General features: G+C 42.5%; 2 protein-coding genes and 1 long non-coding RNA gene across 6 annotated transcripts in view; 2 read left to right on the forward strand and 1 right to left on the reverse strand.

The window, feature by feature from the left end:
- Positions 1–8,202, forward strand: part of CAPN7 (calpain 7) — a 47,644-nt gene extending 39,442 nt beyond the window's left edge. The window contains exons 17-21 of one of the 2 annotated variants that reach the window (XM_033212698.1): positions 1,004–1,149; positions 2,210–2,272; positions 2,836–2,966; positions 6,223–6,315; positions 6,408–7,588. In XM_033212698.1, the coding sequence (XP_033068589.1) occupies positions 1,004–1,149; positions 2,210–2,272; positions 2,836–2,966; positions 6,223–6,315; positions 6,408–6,552 (578 nt within the window). In that variant the 3' untranslated portion in view covers positions 6,553–7,588. Of the gene's footprint in view, positions 1–1,003; positions 1,150–2,209; positions 2,273–2,835; positions 2,967–6,222; positions 6,316–6,407 lie in introns of both variants that reach the window. The other variant, XM_033212699.1, reaches the window with a different exon arrangement.
- A 1,918-nt stretch (positions 8,203–10,120) lies between these two features.
- SH3BP5 (SH3 domain binding protein 5) overlaps positions 10,121–22,427 on the reverse strand; it is a 77,953-nt gene continuing 65,646 nt past the window's right edge. The window contains exons 5-9 of one of the 2 annotated variants that reach the window (XM_033212700.1): positions 17,365–17,495; positions 14,969–15,011; positions 14,039–14,258; positions 12,062–12,322; positions 10,121–11,567 (exon numbers count right to left, since the gene is read on the reverse strand). In XM_033212700.1, the coding sequence (XP_033068591.1) occupies positions 11,350–11,567; positions 12,062–12,322; positions 14,039–14,258; positions 14,969–15,011; positions 17,365–17,495 (873 nt within the window). In that variant the 3' untranslated portion in view covers positions 10,121–11,349. The remainder of the gene's footprint in view (positions 11,568–12,061; positions 12,323–14,038; positions 14,259–14,968; positions 15,012–17,364; positions 17,496–22,427) is intronic. The other variant, XM_033212701.1, reaches the window with a different exon arrangement.
- Positions 12,321–17,497, forward strand: LOC117084202. Of its 2 annotated transcripts, XR_004437344.1 has the most exons (3): positions 12,321–12,813; positions 13,295–13,373; positions 13,842–17,497. It is a non-coding gene; the product is annotated as an uncharacterized LOC117084202 (long non-coding RNA). The 2 variants fall into 2 exon arrangements; XR_004437343.1 differs by having other exon boundaries at positions 13,295–17,497.

The following is a 22,427-nucleotide window of genomic DNA, read 5'->3' on the forward strand; positions in this document are numbered from 1 at the left end:
TGCCAATTCTTTACTCTTCTCACTAGATCACACCACCACTAATCATTAGAGACTTATGACTTATTTGAGATACTAAAATGTTTAGTTTTTCTGATAGGTCCCATTATAAATATTCAGCGTTCCTAAATAAGCTGAGACCATCGATCTTAACATACAGTAATTGACATGCATAAAATTTTATTGTATCAGGCTTGACTGATGGGACTATCAAAGAAAAATAGGCAGCATTCTTTGTAATAACAAAATATTGAAAACAATCTGAATATCCAGATTTTCTAAACCAGTTGGGGGTGTAGATAAAATGTCATATTCATGTGATGGAGTATTATACAGGCAGTTATAAGAAATAAACTATCTGTGTAGAACAACATAGCTCTTTTTAAAATGTTGAGTGTAAAATGAAAGATATAAGACATATACTATTTTTTTATATATACACTTATACCAGCAACAGTTATTTGTTCATTCACTTTTAGGAGTGGGTACATTTGTATTCAAGTCTAAAAAGATGTTCACCAAATCCATCAGTAGAAGGGAATAAGATAAGGGTCATGGTTAAAAGAGACATTGTTTTATGAAAAAGCTAGAATGACCAAAAAAAAAGTTAATTTAAACCTGAGTAGTGGGGAATATATATTTTTATATACTTCGTGTTATTTTTAATTTCATCTCAAAAGAAAAAAAATCCTGACTTTAAAATCCTCTATGGGAGAAAAATGCAACACAGAACAAATAGTAGGAATTACTGAAATGCAACACAGAGCAAATAGCAAGTACTGTTATATCTTACTGAAAATATTCAAAAAGATTATTTTTGCTTGTTAGGAACTTTAATTTTAAAGGTTTCAAGTGAAATTATAATTCACTAATATTATGTTTTAAGGAGAGAATCAGTTAAGGAGATGTCCATCCAAGTAATTATTTTTCCTACATCAACCATAAAACTTCAAAAATTAAATAAAGAAAAGTCTCCTTTTCTCTAAGCCTACTTGTTTGTTTGCAGCTGACCCACCTCCATACATTGATGGAATTCGAATTAACAGCCCTCATTATTTGACTAAGATAAAGCTGACCACACCTGGCACCCATACCTTTACATTAGTGGTTTCTCAATATGAAAAACAGAACACAATCCATTACACAGTTCGGGTAAGTAAAACCAACACACAGTGACAAAACACAGTAATATAAAGACGTAATGTGCTCTGCTTTGTAAGTGGGATTATCTGGAGAAAGTTTATTTCTGAAAATGTATTGCTCTCTATTTTTGTGCTTATTTTAATAGTAAATTACGCTTTCTGTAGAAAATAATACATTTGAAAAGAAATATTTTTATTCTGAAAGAACATTTTTAGCCCCACGGTAATATAGTATGTTGGACTAATACATTTCTTTTTCTTTCTTTCTTTTTTTTTTTTTTTTTTTTTTGAGACAGAGTCTTGCTCTGTCACCCAGGCTGGAGTGAGTGCATTAGTGCAATCCAGCTCACTGCAGCCTCCACCCTCCGGGCTCAAGTAATTCTCTTGCCTCAGCCTCCTGGGTAGCTGGGACTACAGGTGCTGCCGCCACGCCCAACTATTGTATTTTTTGTAGAGATGGGATGTCACCATGTTGGCCAGGCTCGTCTCGAACTCCTAACCTCAAGTGATTCACCCACCTTGGCCTCCCAAAGTGCTGGGATTACTGGTGTCAGCCACTGCACCCAGCCAATACATTTCATTTTAAAGCAAGCAATAAAAACTTATTTAGCCTGTTTAATATTTTTATTGACTTAAAGAAGACTTATAACTTAGTGAAAGAGAATCAGTCACTAGAAACATACTGCTCTGATCTAGTTGGGAAGGTCATTGTAATTTTCTTCTATATAGATTTGTTTGCTCTAGATAAGCAGCTCAATTTGAGTAGATTTTTAGTGATGAAAGGGACATTGGGAGCTGCTGCCACTGCTTCATTTTTCAGATGCAGAAGCCACGGCCTGGAAAAATTGTGATTTGTCCTGAGTCATACATAGTTAGTAGCAGAGAAAGCCAGGACCAGACCCCTAGCTTCTCAGTTCCCAGCTCATTAAACCTGACGTGATACTAGGCTGCCTGTAGAATCATGACTTGTATATGCCAACTGATTTTTTTAGTCTTCCAGTATATTCATGTATCACTTTGATGTTCTTGTAAGTGTAAAATTTATCAATACAGTCTTTTTTTTAATCTAGGTATATTCAGCATGCAGTTTTACTTTTTCAAAGATTCCTTCACCATACACCTTATCAAAACGGGTAAGAAGATTCATTTGGTTGTAATCTCAGCATTCTTTTAGAATTTTTAAATTCGCTTTCCCATTTCTCTCGTTTTATTCTTTATATTTAGCAATTTATTATGAAATAAAGACATTCTGAGGCTTCACAGGAATATATGGGAAACGTAAGTGGCCTTCAATTTGGGTTGGAATACAAGATCTTCAGTGAGCAACGTCTGTGAAAAGAAAATTCAGAGAAAGAAGATGAATGCAAACTTTGGTTGTTAGAGAAGGCTGTGTGGATGAACCTTAAAAGTAGAATTTGAGATTAACTGCAGAATAGGCTAGATGTGTAGAGGAAGATTCTATGGAAAATGCCTTGTAGAAAGAACAACTTGATTAGCGGCTGAGAGATGAAAATAGGGGTTAGTGTAGCAAAGCAGCCTGGCTGTCATCAGCAAATAAAGATGGGAGAGAGGAGTTGGAGCCACAGAGTAGAAAATTGCCTGTTTTTTGTTTTTTGTTTTTTTGGAGATGGAGTTTTGTCTTCAAGTGGAATTGAAGAATGAAATTTTGTTAACACTCAAACTTTGTTTTTATTAGATTAATGGAAAGTGGAGTGGTCAGAGTGCTGGAGGATGTGGAAATTTTCAAGAGACTCACAAAAATAACCCCATCTACCAATTCCATATAGAAAAGACTGGGCCATTACTGATTGAGCTACGAGGACCAAGGTTTGTGATGAGTAACTTTCTTAAATTAATGATGTTCTATTAAAAATGAACATAGTGTAACAAGTTTAAAAACAAACCTAAGCATATATGGACATTGGATTTATAACAACGGCATTATAGTGGAGTGAGGAAAGGACATTCTTTTCAATAAATGGTATGGAATAATTGAGTATCCATGTGTAAAAAGGGCAATTAGAACCCTGTTTCACATAAAATTCCAGGTGGATTACAAACCTAAATGTGAAAGGCAAAACAATACAGCATCTAGATGATAATGCAGGAAATGTTTTAACCTCAAGAAAGGAAAGATTTCTTAAGACAAAGAGCATATTAAAATATTTGTAAATATGCTACTTTGATAAGAAAAAAATCTGCAGTTTTTAAAAAATAAACAAAAACATGTCATAAAGGGGGCAATCCAGATGGCCAGTAAACCATTGTAATAGCCGGAAATTGGAAACAAATGTTCATTGACATTTACGATTATAATATAGTCATATAATAGAGTCCTGATACAACAATGGAAATAAATGACAGCTATACACAACATAATGGATAAGTCATAATGGATACGTCTTAAAAGCCCCATGTACAGAATATATACCATGTGATTCTACTTCCGTGAAGTCAAGAACAGACAAAACTAAAAGACTGTCATTTAAGGATGCACACTAAGGTTGTAAAACTATAAAGCAGAGCGAGAGAGTTACTACTATAAAAGCTCTGTGAGGGGACAGGAGTTGCAATTAGGAATATACAGGGAATTCTGTGGTGCTGAGAGGATTTGTTGATCTGGGTGGTGGTTACCCAGGAAAGGACAGTCTTTTCAATAAATGGTATGGAATAATTGAGTATCCATGTGTAAAAAGGGTAATTAGAACCCTGTTTCACATCAGTTTGCAGGGAGGAGACAGATGGGGAAGCCGAGGTGTTTATTCACTTTGCAAATGATTTATTAAGCTGTATATTTGTTTAACTTAAGTGTTATATTTCATAGTTTTAAAAGGTTTAAAAAACATAGAGAATACAGCCTGGGCATGGTGGCTCACACCTGTAATCCCAGCACTTTGAAAGGCCAAGACAGGAGGATTGAGTTCAGGAGTTCAAGACCAGCCTGAGCAACATGGCAAGACCTCATTTCAGCAAAAGTTTTTTTGAAAAATTTAGCTAGGCATGGTGGCATGTGCTTGTATAATCCCAGCTACTTGAGAGACTGAGGTGGGAGGATGGCTTGAGCCCAGGAGGCAGAGGTTGCAGTGATCCCAGATGATGCCACTGCACTCCAGCCTGGTCGACAGAGCAAGACCCTGTCTCATATAATAACCACCAAAAAAAAAAAACCAATACAAATAAAAACAGAACTACCTTCTAAATAGGATTAGGCTTAATTTTGCTTTTCTTACAAACTAATCCAGCAGCAGTTAATAAACCATTAAATACGAAGATAGGATTAAACTTTTTCCACAAGAAACTCGTTTTAAAAACCCCTACCAGTTTGATAGGTGAAATAGGTAAATAAACCTACTTGCTCTTTTGTACTTAATTTCTAGATGGATTGAACATGTAACAGTGTTTGTTACAATATTGTTTATTTATTGTCTATTCATGTTTCTTGCCCATAGAGTTATCTTTTTTTTTTAATTGTAAGCATGAATAAGATAAGGGTATTAACTCCTTCACATATTTGCAGATATTTTTCTCAGATTGTCATTTTTCTCCCACATAGAAAAGCATTTCATTTTAAAATAATGAAATCTGTCTTCTGGTTTCATTTTGCTGTGGACAGGAACTTTCACCACATTATCAAATTAATTTTCACCATATTCTGATTATTTTATGGTTTAATTTTTTTGCATTTAAAAAATTCATATGAATATATTTTTATATTTGGTATAAAATACAATTTAACAGTTTTTTCTAAATTTTTTGTTACTTCATCACCATCTAAATGAATCTTTCTTTACTGATTTGGGATGCCATGTTTATCATATGCTAAGTACTTCTGTAAATTCAGATTTTGTTTCAGGGCTTCCTTTCCCATAGACCTTTCCATTTGTTACAACAACAATTTTTTTCTTTTTTTTTTTTTTTTTTTTTTTTGAGACAGAGTCTCACTCTGTCACCAGGCTGGAGTGCAGTGGTGCAATCTTGGCTCACTGCAACCTCTGCCTCCTGGGTTCAAGCGATTCTCCTGCCTCAGCCTCCCAAGTAGCTGAGACTACAGGCGCACACCACCATGCCCAGCTAATTTTCGTATTTTTGGTAGAGATGGGATTTCACCATGTTGGCCAGGATGGTCTTGATCTCTTGACCTTGTGATCCACCCACCTCTGCCTCCCAAAGTGCTGGGATTACAGGCGTGAGCCACCACGCCCAGCCAACGACAATATTTTTAATTATTCCCTGTGGCCAGGCACAGTGGCTCAAGGCTGTAATCCCAGCACTTTGGGAGGCCAAGGCAGGAGGATAGCTTGAGCCCAGAAATTCCAGACCAGCCTGGGCAGCATAAGGAGACCCCCTGTCTACAAAAAAAAAAATTTAAGAAATTAGCCAGATATGGTGATACACACCCATAGTCCCAGGTCCTGAGGAGGCTAAGGTGGGAGAATCGCAAGTCCAGGAGGGCAAGGCTGCTGTGAGCCATGATTGCTCCACTGTACTCCAGCGTGGGTGACAGTGAGACCCTGTCTCAGAAAAAAAAAAAAAAAAAAAGGTCGGGTGCAGTGGCTCACGCTTGTAATCCCAGTACTTTGGAAGGCTGAGGCTGGCAGATCAACTGAGGTCGAGTTTGAGACCAGCCTGGCCAACATGATGAAACTCTGTCACTATTAAAAATACAAAAACATTTAGCCAGGCACAGTGGCATACCCCTGTAGTCCCAGCTACTCAGAAGGCTGAGGCAGGAGAATCACTTGAACCCAGGAGGCGGAGATTGCAGTGAGCCAAGATCGCGCCTCTGCACTCCAGCCTGGGCAGCAGAGCGAGACTCCGTCTCAAAAAAATAAAATATTTCCCAGGGAGCCCATGTGTAAAAATACAGTCTCTCTTAAAGTAAGTTTAATCCAGTGTTAATCTTTAAGGCTTCAACTGAAATATATAAATGGTGTGTTACATGATCACAAATAGAGTGCATGTGTTTCTCTCTACTGAAACTTCAGAAACATAATATGACATCTGCACTTCAGATATAGTTATTTTAAATCACATGTTTGAGACTATATATTAATATAGTAATTCTGTTCATTTTAAATGCTAGGCAATATAGCGTTGGATTTGAGGTTGTAACAGTTTCTACTCTAGGAGATCCTGGTCCCCACGGCTTTCTGAGGAAATCTAGTGGTGACTATAGGTAATGTTGGCATTTTTATTGTATCTATTTTATACTTTACTTTTTGTGGCATCATCTTCTATAAACTTTATTCTCATTTTCTCTAAATATAGGTGTGGGTTTTGCTACCTGGAATTAGAAAATATACCTTCTGGGATCTTCAATATCATTCCTAGTACCTTTTTGCCTAAACAAGAAGGACCTTTTTTCTTGGACTTTAATAGCATTATCCCCATCAAGATCACACAACTTCAGTGATGGAGAAATCTCAAGTTACTGGCTTTTATACTTAACCAAACATCAGTTCTTCAAATAAGGACACAAATCTTCAGGACAGTAAGCAGAACAATCAGAATGAAATTAAATATCTAAAAACACATTACAGTGGAATCTGGTGCTTGTCAGGGTGTTTGGTAAGAACTGTATATAGTCAGAATTACCTAAATCACCTAGAGGTACCGTTTACATGGTTTTGTGTATATAGAGTTGGCTAGCATTTTAGGGGCCATTTTGTATAAAAAGTGCTTATGATTAAGATTAGACTTAGTCATCACTGTGAGATGCCTTTGCTAAGAGGATAAAGGAACTGAGACCAGATGAGAAAAAGGACATAGATTCCTTGAGTGGAATAGTGGGCTAGATTCATATACTGAAATATTTCCATTGTTTCCCTTTTTTGCAGAGCATGTGGACATTAAACCTGCTTGATTCTACTATACATCTTGGGCAACTAATTACCAAATGAATTGTGCCACCGTAATTGATTTTAATTTTGCATTATTTATTAATTTAAAATGTTGCCCAGTTGTTATGAAAGAATAAAGCTTTTAAATAGAGACTACCTTAGCATGAAGATGCTCATGCCTAAGAATGAAAATTGTTGAGATTATCTCCCATTCAGTCATGTAGCAAGAACTTAGAGAAATTCACTACTGTGGTTTTTATTTTTAAAAAATAGTAATTGAGATATTGAAGACATTACAATTTAGTTTGTATCGTCTTTTTTTAAATGGCTGTATTCAGTGCTCTTGTGGCAGTAGCACTTTGAAGAAAATAGAGAATTTAATATATGGTGATTGGGATATGTAGCATTCAGAAAAAGTGAATTGCCAAGATACTGGTGTCATGTAAATTCCCAGTTTACATAAAAACCCATCAGGATAGAATGATGCTCAATATTTTAAAATTCTAAAAATAGGGTGGGATTTTTCATTGTCTCTGCTTTATAATTATCAGAACTTATTTTGTATTGCTACTACCTTAAATTGAAATAAAATGTTTATACTTATGGATATTGCATAGTTTAACTTAGATTTATTCAAAGATTTCATCTGTCATGTTTCATGTAAAAGAGGATAGATTATTTGCATGAAAATATATACTTCAACAAAAATCTGTACTTTTACAGAATAGTGGTAGATTATTACACTAATGAGATTTCACTTTGGTAAATACTTCATGCTTTCAGGTTTAGCCTATTAATTTTAGGTGGACTAATTTAACCAGTTTTCTGTTACTCTTTAAAAAGAAAAAATCCAGAACATAAGAACTATATTATAAACACATGATTTGAACCTGTTGTGGTAAAGATCTTGTACAGGATGCAAACTGAAAACCTAATCCATCACATTTATTAGAAGAGACCTATATATGAACAACTTAACTGTGGCACTGATATTTCTATAATAGAGCTCTAAAAACATGCCACCAGGGTATGAATAAGGGAAAGATTAATTTTGGCTGGACCAATATAAAAAATTGTACTTGAAGAATTGATACTTTAACTTGGACCGTGAAGGAAAGGCTTCAAAAGACAGACTACTGACCATTATTGAGTGTTTACTATGTACCCAATGTGTATATTTTTCTTTTTACTCTTCCCAATAGCTGAATAAAGTACAGATACTATTAATTGTACTTCTTACAATTGAGGAAAGAAGTCTAAGAGATTAAAGTATTTGCCCCAGGGTTACAAGCCTTCTTCCCTGAGCCCTGATTGAGCTGCTGTGTGTGTCTAATGACACCCACAGACACAGCCGTCTGGTCGGGGGAGGGACAAGATCCAGACCTGTTACAGAGGGAGGAAAAACAATCCAGGCCCTTCAGAGGTTCTAAGTAACAGAAAGACTAGTCAGGAGTTGTTAGAGAGGATGACTCAGGTTTCTAATTCAGCACATGGACAGATGCTCATAGCTTCACTGAAGGTAAGTTTTGACACATTAAATTGCCCAGAAAATCCAGATCTGGAATCAACGTGGCATAGTAAGTGAGATAACCCAAAAAGTCAGGAGTCACATGTGAACTAAAGATGGTTAAGAACTGATTTGGGGGAAGCTTTTTAGAAAGTCTTTTTAATTTTTAGAAAAAAATACATAGACTAACAGGAGATACAAGAAAACAAGGGGGTTGGAGGGGGATTTAAGAAGCCCAGTGAACAGAATTCCCAGAAGAGTATAATTAAATGTTAAGTGTGGTGGAGATAAAGAGGCCACAGTGACAGCAGTGGGGGCAGACTACGTAAAACTAGAGATTTGACTAGGTGATAGTGTGAGAAGGGAGCCCTGGTCAAAAGGTGGTCTGCATCCCTTTCTGGTGTAGGAGACAGGTAGGCTGATGGGAAAGGGGATTGAGGCAGGAAACAAGAGAAAGTTCTAATGCCCAAATAAGGAATACTCTAGTGCTACTGACTGCCTAGGCTTTGTCTTTTGTAAAGACAAGGGAAAGAAAGCCCCAGTGTTAGAAAATTCCATCCCACTTTCATTCTCTGCAAGTACTTAGAAATCTCTAGTTATTAGATTGTATAACTTGACTCTGCTGTAAAAACTTTATCCTAGTTTGGGCTGTTTTCCAGATGGTGTTTTTTCTAGGAGGAAAAAGAATTGCCTCAATTGCAGGGAAGTTTTTGCTAATGGTAAGTCAAGCAAGTCTCAGTGTCTTTACTACAGGTTAAAGGGTGTGAGGAGATTTTATGAGAACTGAATGAACCCTGAAGGTCACTAGTCAAATTCAGGTATGCTGTTAAGTGTTCTTGTTTGAGACCAAATTACAAGACTGGCCAGTTTTTGTATTCTTGGTAGAAACTGGGTTTCACCATGTTGCCCAGGCTGGTCTCAAACTCCTGGGCTCAAGTGATCCACCAGCCTCAGCCTCCCAAAGTGCTGTGATTACAGGCATGAACCCTCAGGCCTGGCCGGCTGTTTAATGTTCTTAAATAGCACAAGGGACTTCTATGAACTTTCCTAGATGAAATATTAACTACTAGGTAAAACACCTTTTGATACTGCAAAGGGTTATTTCTGAAACTTAAACCTCATGATTGGCCAACCAAGAACTTTTTCTCCACAGCATGCTTTAATAATGAAACGCAGACTAAGAGTCCAGCATTATAACATTTCCACAGAGAAAGGATCCATCTGATTCTCAACTCTGAATGCACATTTGAATTCCCTCGGGGAGCTTTTAAAAGTAATGCCCAAGTGTACCCCCCAGTTAATTAAATAATTCTCTGGGGATGAGAGCTGACAGCAACACTTAAGCTTTCTGGGAGACTGCATGCAGTGTGCAGCCGAGGCCCACTCCTCCAGCGTCACCACCTCGTCTTTTATTTATCTGCCACTGTGTTTCCTCATTGCCCACAGCTTTAGTAGCAGCAAAAGTAGAATTCGAACCTTTGTAATCAAGGCTTAAATTATTACTATTCATGACCTTAACTGAAAATGATTACTGGTGACCACAGCACTCCATGCTCTTCCTTATGGCAGAAGGGTTGCCTAGAAGATTTGGGCAGTACTGGGAGTTCTTATTTGAAGTCACAGAAAGTAGAAACTTTTCTCAAGCTGTTTTTATTACACTCAGTGTATTAAGACAAGTACAAAATAACCTTGTAATTAAGATACTGTATCAGTCAAAAAAGAAGTCACTATTGTATGAAGAGATTTACAAATGACTAAAATATACAGGCTGTGACAGAATTAACAGTTTGAAAGAGGGTTGCTTTTTTCTTTTAGAAATGCTAAATTTTCTTAACAAGACAAAAATACAGTGCTCTAAATATGCATTACCATGAAAACATTAAAGAAAAGCAGTCTTTAACACTTACTACTATTAACAGCCTTTGCCAACACATGCCTGCCTACTCCCTTTCCTAACTTTAAAGAACAGTTTCCTCTAAGGAATACTAGTGCAGCATAACCCTTAAATAATTTCATTTATTTTTAAAGTTACAACCTACAGAGAAATTAACATCTTGTCAATCTAATAACAGTGGCAACCATTCTTCACATGCACTTCTCTTAGAATAAATCCCCTTGGCTGGCAGGATAAGGCTTATGCTGTAGAACCTTCTCCCCCACAGCCACAAATCCCCTTCTGTAAGTCCCTCCTACCCTCATCCCCCCATCCCCACTGGCATTCACCTTTCCCACCCCAAAAAGTGCAGCTCATGGTAGCCTTTCTAGAAAATGGTTTCAGTGGGTATCCCAGAATACACGCTTTTTTAAAAGCCCCCTCTCAACACCAGAGGCGGTGAACATGAATTGTGTTCTTGGATTTTTTTTTTTTTTAAGCCTCCACTGGGTCAAAAATACGTGCTCTTAATACTTGAGTTTTTGCTTTGTGTGTGGGTTTTCTTTTTCATTTAGATACCATGGAATAAAGTGGAGAGGACATCTCCATTTTCCCATACAAACTGAAGGGTGAGAAGAGAAAGAGAAGCAAGCTGTTGCCCCCACTTTGGCCTGGCTTCCCAGCCATCTTCCCAGCTCTGGTTCTTTCGTAGGAACTAGTTATTGCTTCCACAATGCCATTACATGGAATGTTCCACAAAGGCTGTGAACCTGGTCACAGTCTACCCGCAGCAACAACTCTGCTCTGAAAAACCAGCCCAAGAGCTCTTCCCAGAAGAACAATCTTTAGCCCTCAAAGTCACTGAAACTTCATTAGAGCAGTTTAGAGTAGACGTGTAAGATTTGGCATATATTAAATGATTATTGGCACAATGTTCTCCAGTTCCATGTATAAATGTTGATATGCACATGGGCCAGGGCCCAGGATGAATCAGCCAATCTGCACCATTTTTATGTCAGCAATAATTCCATCTCTTCCCTTTGAGCACTGTAGGGAGAGCTGCTTCATCCGGTTCTCCAAGGCCTGGCCCTCAGGGGAGCTGTTGCTTTGGCTCTTACTGCTGCCACCACCGCCACTGCTATTGCTGAGGCCCCGGTTGTTGTTGGCTTTGTCACTTGTTTTATTCTCTGCCCCTTCTGCCCTGTCTCCTGTAGAAATACAAAGATTATCAAAAGTGAGTATTGACAGTTCTAAGTCACTTGAGTTCAAACCAATCAGCTAACTTAGCCCTGTAGAATTCCCACTGTTGCCTACCGTGTCTATCAGAGAGGTTCTCAGTACATAATCATTTACTGCTTTTATTCCTTGTGATGTTTTATATATTCCTTAGCTATAGAGATGAAATTTGCCACATTGACTTTATAGCTGAGAAACAAACCTCTCTGCTACGTGCTTGCCAAGGAGACTGTGCTGATGTGAGACACAGGACCTAAGCTCTACTTTATAGAAGCTGAGTGGAGCCAGGAGCCCCCCAGAACAGCACTTGGAAACAACCTCAGTGATCAATACTGACAGCGCAACCACAGAGACCTGGTAATGCAGCATGGGGTCCCTGAGACCTGGCAGAGGTATGGAACGGCACAACAGTCAGGCTACAGAGGCAGTGCGGCATCTGGGACAGGGTGAGAAGGCTGCTACTCACCTCGTTCTACTTCACATTCAGGGGAGGAGGCCCCGCTGCATTCACTTCGAGGGCCCAACACTGGGAACATCATCCCAAACTCTGACAAGGACACAGGGCTGGGCAGATCCAGGCTGCCAGGCCTCACAACCGCAGGGAACTGGTCAGGCATCTCAGACGGGCTTGTTGGTCCTGAACTAAAGCTGGACACAGACTGGGTTTCCGAGTCATCTTCAGACACAAAGTTGCTACAGCTGTCATCTTCAAAGGCCTCCGAGGCCACTAAGTTGAGAGAGAACACCAGTCACATGGGTTCTGTCACCTCCTCAAACACCACAAGTGCTTGCTGCTGGCAGGCAGCTAGACACAGTATGGGGACTGCAGAATCTCTACCTCTGAGTGCCTAATGAAGGAATGTGACTTCCCAAGCCTGAATGGCCAGCCTCTAAAGCAGCTGGAAGGGAAGCAGCTGGCAGCTGGATCCCATGGATATTAAGCGCCCTTCCAATAACCTTATAACCCTGCCAAGACATCAGTGTCACCAGACATTACCTAAAAATGGAAAATTAATTCAGCCACAAATTAGGACCTTTACTCCACCTCCGTCCCCCAAACAGATCCTCATGTGCACAGGAAGTGGTTCTGGTCCTCTGTAACATATCCCAAAGCAAGCCAGCTGGACTCAGGCTTCTTTCTTAGGGCAATAGAAGCAAGAGCTGCTAGAAGAAACAGGCCAGCATGGAGTATCTGCTGGGACCTTTGTTATCTTCCAGGTAACTTCTGATCTCAAAGAACACACTCAAAGTCTACCCACATCACCATTTTCTGCAAAAGAGCAGAAATCCTTTACAGTGCCCTGTAGCCACATTATTTGGTAGACCAAAATAACAAGGTGCAGACACATATTATTCCCATGGTTTCAAAGTCTCTGGCCTTTAGCAGTTTTCCCTCAGCCTGCCCACAATCCCACTCCTTATTAGAACTTTCCCCTCTTCTCTTTAAAAATAGCCTTGTAGCATTCCATAGAGGTTTCTTACAAATGATAAGTACGTAATGTCGGGGACAGAAAATAAGCTCAGACCTGAATTGAATCCCTAACTCCAAGACTTGCTGTGTGACCTTGATCAAGTTAGTTTACCTCTGTAAGTGTCATGATCCTCTCCATGCAGGGTTTGAGATGATGTATATATTAAAGTAACTCATACATAATAGTTGTTCAAATGATAGTTTCCTTTTCCTTTACCTTGAACCTAGCACTTAAATATTTGTTGAAGGAACTGAAGAACTCCTGAGGAAGGAGCTTGGGAAAGAGCCGACAGGGATTATTCCACAGGTAAGGAAAAGAAAGGAAGTGTGCAAAGACAGTGTTGGGTGGGTTTTCTTGATGAGCATGACAGAAACCAAGTCTAACTTCTATCAGTTTTCCAGGGGGTGGCCCTGGGAAAAGAAGTCTCTATGGTCAGATGCCAGTGAGAGCCACCGTTTACTGAGTGCCTCCTGGGTGTCAGGGGTTGATTCATGTAATCTGAACCACCACCCTACACAATGCATAGTATACAGTAGGTACCATTATGCTCTCCATTTTACAGGTGAAGAAACTGAAATACAAAGTTAGGCCCTTGCCCACATTATGCACTAGTAATGATGTAAAGGCAGATTTGAATCAAATCTGATTCCAAAGTCCCTATCTTAGACAGCTCTTCTTTCCTGCAGGACTTCTCAGCCTTGAATGTTCTAATGTATACTTTGACTCTCAAAGAGGAGTGAAGGTATAACATGTTCCCAATTTATTTGACCACAGAATCCTGACTTTGAGGAACACTTAGTACCATCTTGATGAACACAGTGTTCTATAAAACATGGGAAGCCACCAGAAACAGCCCTCAGGCCTGCCCAACTCTGAGACCTTTCAGTGATGGCCAGAGAAAGTGAGGACCCTGGGAAACAAATCACACAGTCTGGTATCTCCCCATGTACCCAGTGAAGCCCCTGACTTACCAGAAACGGCATCAGGCTCAGGTTTGCTCCCTGGCAGATCCTCCACAGATGTGCTGCTGCCCTCAGCCCCAACACCGCATCCCCGAGGCCCCATGGCACTGGAGCGCCGCCGCTCATGGATCTCATCTGAGATCATCTCCAGGTTCTTCAGGGCCATCTTGTATTCGCCTTTTGCCAGGGTCAGTTTGGCCTGCAGGTCGTCCACAGTCTTTTTCAGTTGCTGGTCGAGAAAACAGGAGACTAAGTGAAGACTACCCTGTTAGCCTTAAGATGCTTTCTGAATGACAGGTTCAAGTACATTTTCTGCCCATCATTCTACTTCAAGGAATTTTCCAAGACATGACTGAAGACCTGATTACCATTATAACTGCTGTTTATTCACCAGACAAAGTCAGCCACTACCATCCCCAGATCCCATCCAGGTGACAAGCTCTGATATCCAAAAACTCTCACTGGTGGAATAAACCCCATCAGGGAAGCAAAAATGGGCAAACATACCCAAGTCCCACAGTCTAGACATCTGGTTCCCAGTACAGTGGTTCTCAAACTTGAACTTGCATCAAAATCCCCTTGAGGGTTAAGACTCAGCTCACTGGACTCCAACCTCTGAGTTTCTGATTCAATTGGTCTAGAGTGGGACCTGGTCTATCAGGTCTCCAGGTGATGCTGATGCTGCTAGTCCTAAGAGCATGCTGTGACAACCACTGGCCTCGTACAACAGAGAAAGTGACTGAACGGCAGTTACAGAGGTTCAGAGACGACTGAAGACCCAACTGAGACAATTTTGAGGTCTGAAAACTCAGTAAAGCATGTGTCTCTCCACTTTCCCCTTATAGCAAGTGGCTCATTTGATATTCTGCTGCCCCAGAAAAGTGAAGCTTTGAGTGCAGAAAAATCCCATCAGTGACAAAAGACCAAAGCTACACATACCTCAAGCTGCACGTAGTACTTTGCCTTGAGTTCAAAATAAGGCCTGCAGAAGACAGGAAGGAAAACCATCAGAGTAATATAATACAGTGACCACAGTCAACTTCACAAGATGAAAAAGAGACATCAGCTACCACTGGCCAGGTCATCCTTCCAATATTTAGTAAATTCTAATAAGGCCATGACATGTGAGTGATGCTCCTAGCTTTGGAGACTGATTGACAGACACCAGATAGAATAACTGGGCTCACCCAGTGCTATACTGACAGGAGGCCCATCTCAAGACACGGGGAACCCACACACACATATCTTGGGGACTCTGCAACCTAGCTCATATTCCTCCTGTGTGGGAAGGCTGTTCAGGGCCACACGGGTTATACCCAGCAGTAAGGGTGGCCTGGATATACTCTCCTAATGAAGTTGATTCCCCAGGGATGAAAAGCAGATGAGGCTGGAGAAGGGCTACTTAAACCTCCTCCTCTACTGAAGTCAACTGCGGAAGAGAGAGAAGCACCACTCCTCCCTCACAGCACAGCAAGGCCACCACTAGGAGGGGGTCTCAGGTTGGTCCTCCCGAACCTTGTCCAAAGACTGGAGTTGTTAGTTGGCCAACTCAGCCACATAATGGTCACAAGAAATGCCAGTATCCTAGCAGATCCCTTGGTTCTGGGTCAGCCAAAGGAGCTTGGCTCTTTTTTAGGAACTTTGGTGCCTGAACATTAAGAGTAGATCATTGCTTTATTCTTGAGCTGTTCACCCTCCATGAAGCTCTCAAATCCTGCATCCTGAGGATCCAGATGGATGACAAGGACACAGGACTGCCATTGGTGGGTTTGAAAATCCTGAAACTTGGGGAGAGAGTGGGGTGTATAAGTTCTCTCATGACCAAAAGGAGCAGACAGGAGCACAAGGTGAGGAGTGTGTGTGTGAATGGGCATTGCAGGGCACAGGGAAGATGTCCCAGCAAAAGGAACACAAGCATCCAAAGGGAGTGTGGCTGGAAACGCAGGGTGGGCATGGAGGTGGCCTGGTAGCCACTCCATGGAATACACAGATGTACATTTTATCCTTCGGGCAGACAGGAGCCGCCCAAGACTATGATCTGTCCCTATACTCTTCTCGGAATCTGAGAAGGCTGGCAAAGTACAATCACAAGATTTATTTTCTTAAACAGGTTAATGGATGATAGGTGATGTGTGTGCACTGGGATTTCGTGGTCTTTTGAGAAAAGACCCACCATATTCACACCAAAGGAAGCAGCATCAAAGGCTGCTCCTCAGCCTTCTTGGGTGTTGCCATATGGATGATGCCTGGGCTTGCCCAGAGCAGGCACAGGTCCTGCAGCAACCCTCGCCACCTCGTGCCTCCCCTGCAGAAAAATGCCGTATACATGTCTGCTACTTAGCTCTCAAGAGATCAGCCCCTGACACACCAAAAACCAAACCAAAACAAAAATACACTAGTCAATTAAGTGCAATAATAAATGGTTAAATGCTATTCCTCTGCACGTATGTGTACGTATGTATGTTGGAAGAGTGTGAGCAGAAACCAAAGAAAAGTCAAGCCTGGGAGAAGGTACTGGGGAGTAGTACAGAGCCTAGGAGGACAAAACTCTTCCTTGCCCCCCTCTCTTCCTCACTGAATCATCACCATTCCCTCACTTGCATGAGGACTGGGCATCTGCCAAGCTTCCAACTGCCCGGCCCCTCCTGGCTGGGGCTGTGACCACACCTGGAAGACAGGCCTTCAGTAGCCCTGCACAGCCTGCTCTGGGTCTACCTTTGGCTGTTAAGTCTAGGTCATCATAAGTCCTCCTCCTCTTTGCTAGGAGGCCCAGGAACTGGGAATGAAGCGGGGGGCTTGTCCCCAAGAGAGGGTACACAGTTGTGCCTGCCCACCATTATCAATGTTGTATAAAAATATACAGGGCTGTAGTGAGAAGAGATTGGGGGGAAAACTCTACTAAAGCCAGTCTTACAGCATTTTATCAGCTCTTGATCACAGGAAACATGTATTGTGAACACAGCTCATCCCTATTACACTGACAGATAAATTGAGGGATAGGGCCTTGTCCACACTGTCAGCCACAGACCCAAGGGTACAGCGTGAGTTTACCAAATCCCAGCCAATGGGCCATTTAATAATGTGCCTTTGAAATTCCTTTTTCTGTGTTTCCTAACTCAATCATATCTAGAGCAGCCCACCCCTTAGCATCCTCTGCCTCTGGGGGTCATAGAATATTAGGGGGCAAGAGAGCCTGAGCAGGGGCTCTGGTGAGGCCCCAGGGTCTACATCAAAGGACTACTCAGGGTAGTCCTTGAGTGCGTGACATACAAAAGGCTGAGAAGATGCAGACTAGGATAGCCGCATGGCCTAGGCAAGGCCGTGTCCAGACTTACTTGGACTTGTTGATGGCTCTCTTGAGTTTCTTCTCCAGTTGTCGCATGCGGCCCATGGCGGCGTTGTACCTGGCTGCTGTCTCCTTATGCACCAGCTCGCTCCTGGTCTTGGTCTGCTCCGCCTCCATGACCTTCAAACAACAGCAGAGTTCAGCCCAGAACAGTCCCTGCTTGGAATATTACATCATTTTTCAAAAAATATTCTTTGGCCAGGTGCGGTGACTCACGCGTGTAATCCCAGCACTTTGGGAGGCCAAGGTGGGTGGATCACGAGGTCAGGAGATCAGGACCATCCTAGTCAACATGGTGAAACCCATCGCTACTAACAATACAAAAATCAGCTGGGCCTGGTGGTGTGCTCCTGTAGTCCCTGCTACTCAGGAGGCTAAGGCAGAAGAATCACTTGAACCCGGAGGCGGAGGTTGCAGTGAGCTATCATGCCACTGCACCTGGGCAAGAGACTGTCTCAAAAATAAAAATAAAAATACTCTGGGCTGGGTGCGGTGGCTCACACCTGTAATCGTAGCCCTTTGGCAGGCTAAGGTGGGTGGATCACCTGAGGTCAGGAGTTTGAGACCAGCCTGGCCAACATGGTGAAACCCTGTCTCTACTAAAAATATAAAAATTAGCTGGGCATGGGGGTGCGTGCCTGTAGTCCCAGCTACTTGAAAGGCTGAGGCAGGAGAATCACTTGAACCCAGGAGATGAAGGTTGCAGTGAGCTGAGATCGCGCCACTGCACTCCATCCTGGGGGACAGAGCAAGACTCTATCTCAAAAAATATATATACATATAGATATCGATATCTATAACTAGATATATATTTGAGCAAATCAGTGGTCAGACTAAGAATAAACCAACTTCCCAATAGTGGTTTTCTTTTCCTATTGATCTATTTTGAAAAGGTCCTGTGAGGCAAGATTAAATAGCTAAATTGGCTGTGACAATGACTGAGAAAGAAAATGGAAAAACAAAAATCAGAGAAAATTTCGAACTATTTTCTGATTCAACAGATGTCCACTTTCTTCTCAGGTTCCTGGATCTAAGTAGCCACCTAGAGCTCCTCCCGTTCACACCTTGGGGCAGGGGCCTGATGGGCAGGCAAATGGCCAGACAGCAGCAGTGGGTACCTGAGACGGGGAACCTAATGAGGAGACCACCAAAACCAAGAACCAGCAAACCAGCCACGACGGCAATCAAGCCAGCAAAGCAGCCATGACTTCTGTTGTTTGGTCCTTTCCCAAATATTCTGAACTAGTTGGCTGTGCACAGAAGAACTCAGGACCCAGAAGGGGCAAACTTTACATTTAAGCAATTAAATTAAAACCCAGTCATTCACATCAGATTCTGAGGTACACAAACATTTGTGAGCAGAAGACAAGTCAGAGTTCTGGTGGGAACACTTTGTTAAGTCTGTTGAAAAAAATGAGTTACAAAACCAATACTCAAGGGCCCTCAATGCCCCCCCCCCCAAAAAAAAAAAGGCAGCTCACAGGCCCAGTCCCACAGACATGGGCAATGTTAGTTCTCTCCTTGGTTACCTAAAGAAAAACCTCAGAACAAGGCCTGCCTTGAAGAAAGGAGGGAAACAAACCGCAGTTCAGGCCACATAAGCAGCTTGCGATTTCCTTCCCGGTCTTCTTCCTACCACTCACAGTGTTATAAAATAAACCAGAGAGACAGTAGAGGTTAGGCTAAAGGATTATTCTCTATTCTCTGGTGAGCATCCGAGAGGAGCCCAGAGGGCTCCTGGTCACTAGTCAGACCCCGTAGAATAATTTTAGGGAGGTACCACCACGTCTTTAGTTCACAGTTAAAAGAGAAGGCCACAGAAGAAAGCTGCCAGTGTTCTACCATCTCCTCCAGTCAACAGCCACAATCAGCCCTAGGATAGTTTACTTATAATAGGATTTTTAAAGGTACCATGAAAAATTATGAAAGATTTTTATATGGGCATTAAAAATTACAGGGTGTCCTGTCTAGGGCACCCTTCCAGGCTATCTCTGACTTTGTCTTGAAGCTATTTTACAACCCTGTAAGTTGTAGAAAACTGACAGTAATACAAATGGGGTTTTTTTTCCAGAGAAATGAAGATGAACTGTGTCCCAGATGCATTGGGTTACTGACTGCCCTGTAATAGTCCATTTTGTATCTGTTGGTAATTCATTTCAGCATTCTTGGTTTTCTATGAGTTTGTATTTTTTTGAATTCAAGAATTGTAACATCTCATTAGATCCCTCCTTATTTAATAGAAAATATTTAACACGAGAACATTTTATATTTGTATCCCAATTATGCTTTTACCTTCTTAAAAATATTTATCTTTTAACAAAAGTGTCAGTGCTTCAGATAATTTTTAAAAACCACAGAATAAAAGAGAAGAAAAATAGGAGGGAACTGAGCTAAGCTGGCATGAGGTGACATGCTTGCTCACATGATTTCTAAACCAAGACCAAAGGGCTAAGAGAATCCTTTCCCTTTGCTTCTAAAACCAGATATTTCACAAGGAAACAAAATGCACTAAAAATATCTCATGCTTGATACTTGGGGAAACAGCAGTAAACTTAAGGATTTACTGGTATATATACCAACCTTTTTGAAAACTCAAACCTTCAGGTTCGTCAAAGACAACATGTTGGGGGTGACTGTTTTATTACAGAAGGATCCAATGAAAGATTTACCTTTAAGGAGCTGTCAGAATGCATTTTCAATAGACTTGTAGAAGCTGTAATTTGAGGCTCCTGTACAGAAAGAGTCCCCTGTAAGAAGCAAGGTTCTTGCCATCTGCACACAGGCCCTCATTCTATCTTGGCCTCTAGGCTGCAAGCAGAGGCACAGGCTTTCTACAATAAAACATTCGGAAAGCTCCGAGCACATGGCAATATTGGCAGTGAAAACTGAAGAAGTGGCCAGCATGTCACTATCCCCCGCTTCACCCCACCAGGCCACGTCTATCACATCCTGCCCCTATCTCCCCACTTCTCATGTATATACAAAAACCTCCAGTGAAGCCAGGTGTGATGGGGCTCATGCCTGGAATCCCAGCACTTTGGGAGGCCAGGGCGGGCAGATCACTTGAGGTCAGGAGTTCGAGACCAGCCTGGCCAACGTGGTGAAACCCCGTCTCTACTAAAAATACAAAAATTAGCTGGGTGTGGTGGTGGGTGCCTGTAGTCCCAGCTCCTCAGGAGGCTGAGGCAGGAGAAAAGCTTGAACCTGGGAGGCGGAGGATGCAATCAGCCAAGATGGTGCCGCTGCACTCCAGCCTGAGCGACAGGGCGAGACTCCATCTCTCTCTCTCACACACACCCTCCAGCTCTTGGAAGAGACCTCCACACAACGCAGCTTCCCACCTTGAGGAAGAAGGTCACTGAGCATGTCGCCTTGGTTACCTCTCCTAGGTAATCAAGGAGTTTCTCCATCTACAGCCTAGCATCAGGCATAAGCTGTGTGCAGTGATGTGGGTCGGGTGTGGTGGAATAAATAAGGAGGAGGGCGGCTCAGGGGTAGGAGTGGCAAACTGCACCCCACACTCCGGAGCAGTCAGATGCTGACGATCAACGGACCACAGAGATACTGCTCAACCCCGGACCCTGCTCATGTCAGTTCACAGAAGATAGCAAACAGCCAGCACTTTCCTGCATGGGCACCACTGGGCACTGAATGGGTGCTTCAGTCTGGCTTAGCACAGCCTCTGCGGGGTCCCACACCAGCAGAATGGCCCAACCTGCTTAGCAGACATTCACCAGGCACAGCTCCTCAGCCTCCCGTTACGGCTTTCTCAACTCTCCAATCTCCAAGACCTTTGCACCCTCAGTTACACTCCCAACATCTCTTCCAACATCACAGAGCTGCAGTCAGGGGCCTCCTTGCCCAGGGAGGCAATCTCACTGTCTGCTCAGAACCTCCATTCTGACTGTTTCAGACTGTTTTCTGATTCTTACTGCATCCTTGGGCAATGAGACTTAAGAAGGCGCTTCTTCCTGCTGTGTGGAAGGGAGGCGGTTCATACCCACCACCGTCAGGGAGGCTGTCCTGAGCAGCTCCTCACCTGCCATCCCAGGCTCATATCCATTGTGGACCAGGAGAAGGGCTGGCCCTGTGTCGTGTCCTCTCCAGCAACTGCTTGCCGCTAGTTCAGAAACAGTTCGTGCCTCTCATTTCCAAGTCACATTTCCCGCTTCCTCTGTCTGAGCTCTTTCAGCGGACATCAGAAAAGCCAGTTTCTCCCTCCCGGAATGCCAGCCCTCCTCTCTCAGAGGATGAAAAGCTATCACCTTCCCCTAAAGGCTACTTCAAGGCCAAAACAGCCATGGCTGAAGGGGCCTATGCTGCCCAAGCTCCCTAGCTGGGGAGCAGCAGGGACCCCAGGCCCTGTGCCCCCAGGAAGGCTGCTCAACTGCAGGCTTGGCAGCTCTGCCACAGGCTAATTGTATTTTCCAGAGTCCTCATCAACCCCAGCACAGAGCACAAAACTGATCCTTTGTCTCTGTCTGTGGCACTGCATGTGGCCTAACAGAGCACACCAGGGCTCCTGCCACCTCCTAGTACATCGGCTTCAGCCACGGCTCCAAGTGTCGCTGCCTGATGTCACCCCAGGAAATGTGAGGGGCCGCATAGATAGTCTTGGGCACGTTACGTGGGAACCCCAGTGTCCTACTGTGCCTGGAGGGATCATGTAGTCCAAGCCACCGCCATTTCTTCAAAGACAGCCCTGGGCCTTTCTGAGCACAGAATTTTCCTTTAGTAGACCCTAAAGTAATACTTTGGAAGAAGAGAGTGAGATGAAGCTCCCTTGCTCTAAAGAAACAAGCATCCTAGAGTACCCAGAAGGCAGTCAAGGGAGGAGACATTCTCTCCCTTTCATCATGCAGCTTTCAGCTGGCTGAGCATGCCAGGCCTATGAGGCTCTAGGAGGGGTCAACACGAGCACCAGTGGGGGAAATGCTAAGTCCAGAGAGTTCCCAGTTACTCGACGCTGGTTCAAAGCCAACCAGGTGATAGCGGAAAGCTTCGCCACAGGCTTTGTCTCTTGCTGGTGTGTGTTTTTAACTGTTCGATGAG

The sequence above is a fragment of the Trachypithecus francoisi genome, unplaced genomic scaffold (genome assembly GCF_009764315.1).
Source record: "Trachypithecus francoisi isolate TF-2019V2 unplaced genomic scaffold, Tfra_2.0 Lachesis_group0, whole genome shotgun sequence".
Taxonomy (NCBI): domain Eukaryota; kingdom Metazoa; phylum Chordata; class Mammalia; order Primates; family Cercopithecidae; genus Trachypithecus; species Trachypithecus francoisi.